This window comes from Colossoma macropomum, unplaced genomic scaffold (assembly GCF_904425465.1).
Source record: "Colossoma macropomum unplaced genomic scaffold, Colossoma_macropomum, whole genome shotgun sequence".
In the NCBI taxonomy this organism is placed as follows: Eukaryota; Metazoa; Chordata; class Actinopteri; order Characiformes; family Serrasalmidae; genus Colossoma; species Colossoma macropomum.
Genome location: NW_023494861.1, coordinates 125 through 11,399, shown reverse-complemented (window position 1 = coordinate 11,399; position 11,275 = coordinate 125). Strand labels below are relative to the sequence as shown.

General features: G+C 36.5%; 2 gene segments (V, D, J or C); both read right to left on the bottom strand.

Moving 5' to 3' along the window:
- Window positions 1-333: 333 nt before the first annotated feature.
- On the bottom strand, window positions 334-1,092 carry LOC118800330. The segment is given in 2 exon segments: window positions 334-836; window positions 983-1,092. Coding segments are annotated over 2 exon segments (360 nt in total).
- Window positions 1,093-5,801: 4,709 nt separating this feature from the next.
- LOC118800329 lies at window positions 5,802-7,286 on the bottom strand. The segment is given in 2 exon segments: window positions 5,802-7,030; window positions 7,173-7,286. Coding segments are annotated over 2 exon segments (360 nt in total).
- Between the last annotated feature and the right edge of the window lie 3,989 nt (window positions 7,287-11,275).

Below are 11,275 nucleotides of genomic sequence, written 5' to 3'. Positions count from 1 at the left end.
AGAATGCATATCATATAGTTTTGCTATTAATATACTAACAATAACTAATTAATGGATAAAATTAACATTTGTAGTGGTTCTATTTTTGTCATTTGTCATATCTTATTAAAATGAAGTAGAATCATTAAGACAAAAATAGACAGAGGTCTCAAATTCATTTTAAAACTTTAATTTAAAATATTTTAGAAAAAAGTAAAAAAATATATATTTGACATGTAAATTATACTTTATATAAAAGCTAGATGCAATATTCACCAGGGGGGCTTCTTACTCTAGTTAGGGACTAGAACAATGTTTTGTTTAATTTATTACGAAAAATATTATGAGGGAAGGAATTGGTTGGCTTAAGCCCAAGGCAAAAATATAGAATGATGATAAATAATTGTTTTAACTGTTTAAATAATTGTTTGTTTAAGTGATATAGGTAACACCTTTGCTGTATGGTAACAAAGTAACTAACATAACACCAGGCTCTCATCGAGTGATCAGTCAAGCTGAGAAACACAGAGGTTTTTGTACAGCATTATTTCACTGTGTGACTGGATATTCCTCACTGTGGGCACAGTGATACTCAGCTTCATCCTCCAGCTGAACACCTGAGATGGTGAAGGTTGTCAGAGCTGCTGTATATGTGCCACTGAATCTGTCAGGAACACCAGACATTCTGCTAGTACTGTCGTGAATCAAATGTTTAGGAGCCTGTCCAGGTTTAAGCTGATACAGCTCCATGTCAGCATAAATGTCCTGTGAAGCTCGACAAAGAATCTTCACAGTGTCGTGAGGCTGGACGGAGATGACCGGAGGAGACTGATCTACTGTGATGATCCCCAGAGAAACTGAGAGAAGCAGATTAAATGAATATAAGAAAGTAATGCAGGTGCCTTATATTCAGAACTTTAGAGAATGCACACCAAGTCATTAGCAGTGCTAATCCATTTGTCTCTATTATACAAACAGAAAGCAGACTGTAAAGTAATCTTACCCTGACTCCAGAGAGCTGAGAGAAAGAGTGAGATGGTGAATGATGAGCACATTGTTCAGTTGTTGTAGACTGGAGTGGCAGTTTGAATGCTCGGTGTTAAGAGCAGTGTGGAGACGAGCTTTAAAAGAGAAGGAAATGAAAGTGTATGTAAATACTCTCAGCAGATGCACTCAGACCAACTCTGTGGGCTTAGACAGTCAAGGTCAAGGGAGGGTGAAGATATTCTTACCCCTGGAGGAATAACATAGATAAAACACCAAAAGACACACAACTGTAGGACAATACAGCTGACACCACAATGGGCAAACCATTTTGGAGCATAGAAAGGACATATACTTTTTTTTCAGCGTTGAAGGACCTTAGACTAATCAGTCTTATGGGATCAGATTTGCCACCAACATGTGACTATTTGATGACATTATATGGAAATGTCACAAGTGTGGCCTAAAGAAGGATTTAATGAAAGTTGGACAATAATATTGAAGAATATTTTTTTTCATATCTAATTTACGTGTATGTGAGAATATAAAAGATGAGATGTGATTGCTTATGCAAAGAAAGCTGGTTTCTGACAGGGACGTATCCAGTGAGTGGTAAGGGGTAGCCAGTGCCACTATACTGTGAAGTTTGACCACCCCAGTGAAACAAAGTGAGGAAGTCAGCCATCATCAACAAAACAGTCACCAGGGAAAGGTTACCCTACCTACCCTCTGTGGAAAGTTATGCTTACAGTGAAAATCTGTCATCAGGGCGCTTAGCAATCACTTGAAAAGTCTGATCACGCTGCACTCAATAACAAGTAGAGTTCACTGTGATAAACTGCTTCACTGGACAGACAGACAAGGCCAAAATCTTAATGCTGATCTTGTCCATTTTGCTTGATATTGATTTTAATATTGTTTAATATTTTGCTGAAATTGAACATGTATCATAGAAAGATTAACTTACTGGTTATTATTAAAGATATTATAAAAAGGAGGAAATTAGTTGGCTTTAGACTTTGGGTTTCATCCACCTGCTGAGCACCTGAGATGTTGTCAGATCTCCTGTTACTGAGCTACTGAATCTGTCAGGAGTCCCTGACATTCTGCTGTAAATTACGTCATATCATGTACATGTCATAACCCATGTCCTGTGAAACTCAACAAACATTCTTCGCAGTGTCATGAGACTGGACAGAGATGACCGGAGGAGACTGATCTACTGTGATGATACCCAGAGAAGCTCAGAGAAAAAAACAGAATGAATTAATATACGAAGGTAATGTGCTGAGTTATAATTAGAACTTTTGGGAATGCACACATAATGAAAACGCTCATCTCTATTATACAAACAGAAAGTAGACTTTAAACTTACCATGACTCCAGTGAGCTGAGAGAAAGAGGGTACATGTTGAACACATTGTTCACAGTTTAAGGTCCACAGACTGATCAGTCTTATGGGTTTAGACACATCTGGAACATGTAAATGTGCTAAAATTACATGTGTCAGGTAAAAGATTAATTCTTTGGTTATTAATAAACATTTTATGATAAAGAAAATTGTGCTTGGTTGGTTTTAAATATGTGGGTCAAAAACAACAACAACAACAAAATGAATTACAAAGTTATAGTTTAATCCTTAATATTATTTGAATAGTAGTTTTTACTTTTTAATGCACAGTAACTGGTAACAAAGGTCACTTTACTAACACAACTCTAGGCTCTCACTCAGTGATCAGTCAAGCTGAGAAACACACAGAGGTTTTTGTACAGCATTGTTTCACTGGGTGAATGGAAGCTCTTCACTGTGGCCACAGTGATACTCAGCTTCATCCTCCAGCTGAACACCTGAGATGGTGAAGGTTGTCAGAGCTCCTGTTAGTGTACCACTGAATCTGTCAGGAGTACCAGACCTTCTGCTGGTACTGTCATAAATCAGTTAGGAGCCTGTCCAGGTTTAAGCTGATATAACTCCATGTCATTGCCAATGTCCCGTGAAGCTCGACAAAGAATCTTCACAGTGTCGTGAGGCTGGACGGAGATGACTGGAGGAGACTGATCTACTGTAATGATCCCCAGAGTAGCTGAGAAAAAAGTAGAATAAATGAACATATATTAATATATTGATTATAGTCAGTAGAGGTGAATACATTTATGTCTATTATATAAACAGAAAGCAGACTTTAAAGTAATCTTACCCTGACACCAGAGAGCTGAGAGAAAGAGTGAGATGGTAAATGATGAGCACATTGTTCAGTTGTTGTAGACTGGATTGGCAGTTTGAATGCTCGGTGTTTAGAGCAGTGTGGATATGAGCTTTAAAGGAGAATGCACTCAGATCAGCTCTGTGGGCTCAGACAATATTATTTTATTATTTTCTATTTTATTTTTTATTGTAACTTTTTAAAATCATGTTTGTTTTCAAATACTGGACTCTTCTGAATCATGCTTCTATTTCAGAATTCTGACATCACAGATTTCCTGCTTTTTGGGTAATTTTGTACAAAATGTAATCACAATGCTGAGGGTCTTCAGGAGACCTTAATACCTCAAACATGGGCAATGCAACCGTAGTAAAGCAATATATATGCTTTTGCTTGAGTCTCAGGTTTGTCTGAAAGTTTGTCCCTGTGCACTTCATTCCTCAGTGCTTACTGTATTGTAGTTTAATATTTAATAAGGTCTGAGTTCAATAATGTTCTTCTCAGAATCAAAATATCAAAGTTCCTGAAATCTCCTTAAACACTGCATCCCCAGTTCAGCTATGATTCACATAGCACAAACAAACATAGTGGAAATGTTAAACCACATTTAAAATGTTGCTGAAGTAAAATAAGAATGGCAAGGTGATGAAGGACCTCAGACTAATCAGTCTTATGGGGTCAGATCTGCCACCAACAGCTGGACAACAATATTGAAGGCTGTTTGTTTTTTCACTTGATTTACATGTATGTGAAACTATTTGAAACACAAGATGTGGTTGCTTATAACAACAAAATTGGGAGATTGTCTTTGGTTGGATTTAGTTCTGATAAAAAAGGACGCTTGACTGGGTGTCTCTTTGCTTGATCTGTCTCTTAAGGTTACTCATATGACAACCAGTGCGTGCTTCTGCATTAAGACTTTCCTCACAGTTAAAACATTACAAAATGTTATGCTTGTAGTTTGCATTAAAAAGGACTGGTTCTATTGCTCACAGATTCATTTATCTTAAATACATAACAAATTGTGTTAAATTTATTGACACTTTAGCTTTTATTTCTCTTAGATACACCATGAAATGAAGGATTCTTATTTCAAAGTCAAAGTCAGGTTAACTGTCATTTATTCTCATCACAGATGTGTTGAGAGAGGAATGAAATGTAGCTTCTCCAGGACACTGTGCCTCATTTAACATAGAACAGCAAGCAGCAAAAAACATTGCAAAAAAAAAAACAAAAAAAAAAACAATAAATACAATACAGACAAACTCTACAGCAGCAATAGTTGTGCATCTATTTTTATCAGTGCACTGATCATGAACATTAGTACTTTAGTAGCAGAATCACAAAGATTTACAAAACTGCAATGACAATGTACCGATTACTATGACTGTGCATATAAAGTGAGTGAGGTTAAAGTTACACAGTAAAGTAGAGTGCAGAAGGTAAAGTGCAATAGATGAAAGTGAGTAGTATGGGTGAGGTAGCAGTTCAATGAGAATGTTTAAAGGTCCTCCTGAACCACTACAGCATTAGTATTTGTATGTGATGCACAGCTAAAATATCGTAAAGATGACCACACCCAACATGTTGCTGAACTCAACTATGATTAAGGTCCACAGATTAAGCAGTTTTATGGGTTTAGACATGTCTGTAACATGTAAACATACTAGAATGAGTGTGTGACTTTATGGAAATGATTCAATTAAAAGGATTGGTGAACGTTGATGAACACTCGTAAAGACTGGTGAGATTACTGCAGAAGACAAACAAAACTTTTCTGGGATCATTATATTTCACTTCATATCAGATTATCCAGACCGTGAATATCTAGACTGTGATTCTTTCTAACAGCCACAGTCTCCATGTGTAGAAGGAAAAGTGCATTTAGTCTTCAGAGGAAAAAAAAAGATTTTTGTTTTCTATTAAAGTGAAAGTGTAAATTTAGACCTGTAAGTAGTCTAACCAGGCATGTTGTACCAAAAATATTATTTAGTCAGAATGAAATTTGCAAGCAAGCAAACTTTATTTATATAGCGCTTTTTACAACAGGTCTTGTCACAAAGCAGCTTTACAAAGAAATCAGCATTACAGAAAGAAATCCGGGTCCAAGCCCCCATGAGCAAGCCAGTGGCGACAGTGGCAAGGAAAAACTCCCTAAGAGAAACAGGAAGAAACCTTGAGAGGAACCAAGACTCAGAAGGGGAACCCATCCTCCTCAGATTGACACCGGATAGTAAACATTGTTAGTATAAAGTATTATAGTACAAAAACAGGGAAAACAGGTGGAGCAAATTATTAATTTGATTAGTTTAGTTCATGCAGCAGCAGCAGCAGCATCAGTGGGGTCAGGTTGTGAGGGTGAGGTTGCACGGCGTTGTACAGCATGAAGCTCAAAGCTGGTCAAGCCGGTCCAGAGGGCTGGCAGCAGTAGCACCCGATCAAGGCAGAAGAGGCAGCAGCATCAGACGCACAGGATGGGCAGCTGTTCAACTCGGTAAAGAAAAGAAAGAAAGGAAAAACACACAGAGAGTCAGTTCTGTAATGGGTGACCGATCACAGATTACAGTGTTAGCAGAGCAGCAGAGACTCTGGCAGGTATAGAACCGACAGGGAAAACTAATTACCAAAGGCTTGACTATACAAGTAAGTTTTTAGCATAGACTTAAAGACTGAGGCTGCGCCTGAGTCCCGAACATTAACAGGATTGTTAGCTAGAATTAGGCAACATTCAGTCGTCTTGGTGGAGATGAGTTGAGTGAGTTTTGCAGCTTAACAGAGTGATCTAAACTATCATGCCTAGCAATCATTTTCACTTGCCAATTAAATTTGATTGCTATTTCCATTGCTTAAATTGTTATTCTTAGTATTGTTGCTATAACAACAACAACAACAACAACAATAATAATAACACCACCATTAAAGGAACACACATCATATATTTTTGCTATTAATATACTCACAATAACTAATTAATGAATAGAATTACATTGCTAGTGGTTCTATTTTCTGTCATTTGTCATATTAAATTAAGGACTTAAAATTATACTTTCTATAAATGCTAGATGCAATATTCACCAGGGGGGCTTCTTACTTCAGTTAGGGACTAGAAGCTAGATATAACTAGATATAACTAGAAGTAAGCTATTATGAAGGAGGGAATTGGTTGGCTTTAGGCCCTGGGCTAAAAATAAAGAATGATGATAAATAATTATTTTCGGTGTTTAAATAATTGTTTAAGTAATATAGGTAACTCCTTTGATATATACACTGTAAAAAGTGTCTTGTCAGATCTACGTAAAAAAAAATACTTCATGTGGTAGCAAGCAATTGAACTAGTCTTATTCAACTTAAAAAAAATACACTGAAAGAATTAATTATAAGTATTTATTTAGGTTGAATAAAACTAGTTAATCTACTTGTAACCACATGAAGTAAATTTAAGTAGATCTGATGAGCCTCTTTTTACAGTGTAGTAATAAAGTACCTAACATAACACCAGGTTCTCATTGTGTGATCAGTGAACCTGAGAAACACACAGAGGTTTTTGAACAGTGTTCACTGTGTGACTGGAAGCTCTTCACTGTGGGCACAGTGATACTCAGCTTCATCCTCCAGCTGAACACCTGAGATGGTGAAGGTTGTCAGAGCTGCTGTATATGTGCCACTGAATCTGTCAGGAACACCAGACATTCTGCTAGTACTGTCGTGAATCAGATGTTTAGGAGCCTGTCCAGGTTTAAGCTGATACAGCTCCATGTCATCATGAATGTCCTGTGAAGCTCGACAAAGAATCTTCACAGTGTCGTGAGGCTGGACGGAGATGACCGGAGGAGACTGATCTACTGTGATGATCCCCAGAGAAACTGAGAGAAAAAGCAGAATAAGTAAATATGTGAACGTAATGCAGGTCAGTTAGAACTTTACAGAATGCACAGCAAGTCATTAGCAGCGATAATTAATTTGTCTCGATAGTACAAACACAAGTAGACTTTAAAGTAATCTTACCCTGACTCCAGAGAGCTGAGAGGAAGAGTGAGATAGTAAATGATGAACACATTGTTCAGTTGTTGTAGACTGGACTGGCAGTTTGAATGCTCGGTGTTTAGAGCAGTGTGGAGATGAGCTTTAAAGGAGAAGGAAATGAAAGTGTACGTAAATAAACTCAGCAGATGCACTCAGCTCAGCTCTGTGGGCTCAGACATTACTGTTATATTATTCTTTTTTGTGGTAATTATTTTAATACCTTTTGAAAACCCAGTGGCCACACAGAACATATGAATTCTAAAACAGGTTTATTTAAACAAAATAAATAACCAAAAATTATCTCTGAATAAAAATAAAATAGTGGACTCCAGAGTGTCCACTTCCTGTTTATGACCGGACAAAATGCAAGCACAATGTTGTGGATAATATGCTTTATGAAGTTACTGTTGGTGCATGATAGTAATGAAACGTAACCTATTTGCCTTTTCTCAGGATCATTGGAGATTTCTTCTTTATGTTTCTCTACTCATCATTTAGGGTTACTCATATGACAACCAGTGCTTGCATTGACACATTCCCTATGGTTGTGTCTGAAGCATTACCTAAATGTTAGTGTCTTGATATCTAAAATTATGCTTTACACTTTAGCTGTTGGAGTCAGTTATGTGCTTAGAAATGGACACAGCACCTGAACAACAATCACATCTAAAAGACAATCATAAACGAAAATCTGTGAATAATGATGCAAAACTCACTATTGAAAATACAACAATTTGTCATTAATCTTAACTCAAGAAGTTTCCTCCACCACATTACACTGAACCTTTTTGTTGAATTTAATCAAAAAATGCTTGAGTAAATCAACGGCATTATTACTTTGGTTTTATACGTAAGCATCTGATGAAGACTATGCAAGTCAGTGTCTGTGTCCTTCCTTTCAGATCAATTGTTAAGGAATAATAAGACACTGGTATAATACACAAAAAAGACGCACTCTGACGCTGCAAATTCTGATATAATAATGTAAAGCAGTTATGCTTTCTAACAAACACTAGCCTATTTAAAATGTATCATATCGTAATCCACAGACTGACTCATTTATGGAAGTAAGGTCTCTTTAATTTCATTTTAACTTAACTGTGCTGTTCAGCACCGGATTTCTGTGTCAGTGATTGTGAGATTGTGAAATGTTTCAGTTCTGTGATGTTACCGGTCATGCAAATCTTTTAGGGTATACTTTCACACAGTCTTGAGGGAAAACACACACAGCAGGTGTCTTTCGCTCTCGCTCACTTTCCCCTGTCCGTTAGGCCAGTTTTGAAAATGATATGTAAGCTATTTATCTTTATAAGTGTTTATTTGTTAAAAAACCAATACAAAAAAACCCCAAAAACCATTAACCATTTCCAGACCTCTTCTTAAGGAAGTCCAGTATTTACAGTTACCATCCAGTGCCTACTTTAGCTAATCAGTCCTTCATTAAATTACATCAGGTGTGCTGCTGATCTCTGTATTCTGATAATGAAGATATTAACATTTCTGAAAACAAGAAATTCTATTTTACATTCTACTGTTTGTTTTTCGTAATTCTTTAATTCTCATTTTATATAGGTTTTTCTATACTTACTACCAAAACAAGTAGTTCTAAACACTTTTCAGGGCTTGTCTAAGACTTTAGCATAGTACTGTATGCAGTTGTATTTTTTATTAATTGTGCATCCTCTAAATCAACACATAACAACTGCACTGCAGTTGTAAGACTTCTGGCTGAAAACAAACAACTGTAATTTACATGTAATTAAGTAAAAGCCTGATGGAGCCTATGGTTTCCTGAATATGTATAAATAATAATCTTTTTACTTCTATACAAGCAAATTTTTGAAGGGGGAATAATGTACTTTTTACTCAGCCCTATGTTAACCATTCACATAGCATTACAAGAGTTCTTTTTCTGGGGGGTTCATTTCATTCTGTCTTGTTGGTTCAGTGTCTGGACTGCTTTGCTGTTTCTTTTATAGTAAAAGTATGATGTTTAAGTAACAAGATTTTTACATGAGTAAGAGTGATGTCTGCTTTACTTTAAGTCTTTTAATCAATGGCATTTGTTTGGAATATCACCGAGCAGTGTTTCCCAGCTGTGCTACTGGAGAAGTCCTGTACTGAACATTATAGCAGACATATTACAGCAGGTGTGCTCTCAACGCACCTGAATCAACTCATCAGCTAATAAACAATTCATAACTGTGTTTTGTGCAGGAGCAGGATTATCAAACTACACTGAAATGCAACAGCACCATCGTGTGGATAGCACCAGTAAACATTAATGCGTGGATTTTTTCACACTCAATCCGGTTCTCAGGGACCCCCAGAGGGTCCATATTTTTGCTTGATCCAAATTTATCCAGTAAATTATTTTTTCCCCTGAAGTCTAACCATTACAGTTGTGTGGTTTTATGAACCAAAACTGTTCAATCAATTCTTTTTTACATAGACCTTTTTTCAATCTTTTTTATTTTTACAGACTCAGACTGTTTTTGCTACTGTGCTTTTAGGACTGTTATATGTAAATTAGTCTGTTCTGATTGGCCACCCTGTATTGCCTCATTCAAAAACCCGGCTAAACATTCATTCTTCATTGTTCAGCTGTGCCATCATGTGTCCGAATTCACAATATAGGGTACTGTGATAGCGGCTCAAGCTTTTTGGGGGCTCTAAGCAGGATTTTTTTTTATTTGGGGGAGGGGGTGGGGGCAGCTCGCTAGCTGATTTACTTTTAATTAAAAGCTAACTAATACCAATACCAATGACTACCACAAACTGTCTAAATTAGCTTTTTTTTTTTCATTTTAAATACTACTCACTACATATTTTGGTAATCTAATCTATCTCTTTTCCCTGTTTTGGTGACTTCTCTCCATGTTTCAAGCAATTGGATGTTCACTATAAATGTCATGCAGGACCGTACAGAGACTCTCAGAAGGGCAGGTGCTCAAAGTTAAAAGGGGATACATGTACCATAATAATAACACCAAATACAACATAACTCTTTAGCTAAAGCAAAAACCAATATTGGACATACAAACCTTACATCACACCATACACACCATTAAACTGGCTTTTATCAAAATAATGTTATTATAACTATTTCAAAATAGCATCAGTCAACCTTCAAATGTAAATAACACTATTGTCCAATACAAATACCATAATATCTTGATAGTTAACAGTAACCCAAGTTTTACTTTCACAGGAACAGTGTATAATTCTGATGGCTTAATCTTGATGCTCATGCAGCTGCCAGACAATAAAGTTTGATAATTAAGCTATAGGGAACACATGGAGCTGATGGGTTAACTGAGTTAAACCTGCTACCACAAGACTATAAACAAAAAGTATTTCCAAAAGGGACAATGAGAAAAATCCCATAAAGTAGTCTGCTCTCAATGTAATTTCTGCTGGTCTACTAGCTTCAGCTAATTAACTATGTATTTACTGAAGTAAAGCCAGTGCTGTAAGAGTCATTAATAGGTTACATTAATAATCATTTAAAATAAAATGATTCCTATGGTTCAGCAAAGACTAACATTTCTAGGACACCAGCTAAAATTACACAGGTTCAAAATCTGCAACAAACTTTATGAAGGATTATTTTCATAAACACAGATTATTATTCAGTCAAACTAGCTCATATGATCAACTAACCAGCAAATGAAATGGCTCACCTTAGAGCAGACACTGTCACTGTTATGAGTGTTCAGCTGAAGGAAATGTTAACCTCACAGATTAATCCAGACATGATGTTTTACTTTTGCTTTTTCTTAAAAAATGCATAGAAAACAGCAACCTTAGTTTGTCAGGCTACCTGGTACAGGCACATCTTATCACCATATCTGGAGTTTTACATTCAAAATTTGCTACGCTGGCTGAACTGAAGATTTGACTGAAGTGATGGCAGATAGAAACGTTTGCTAAGCGGTGATTGTCAGGCTAATAAAATGAGCCGGGGCTTGAGAGCGGTCTGCCAAAGACATGAACAGCTAGACATGCAGTAATCATGCTAAAAGATGCTAAGATGTGTGAAACTTAGATCCACATCCTTTTAGCTCTGTTTTTGTATTAAATTA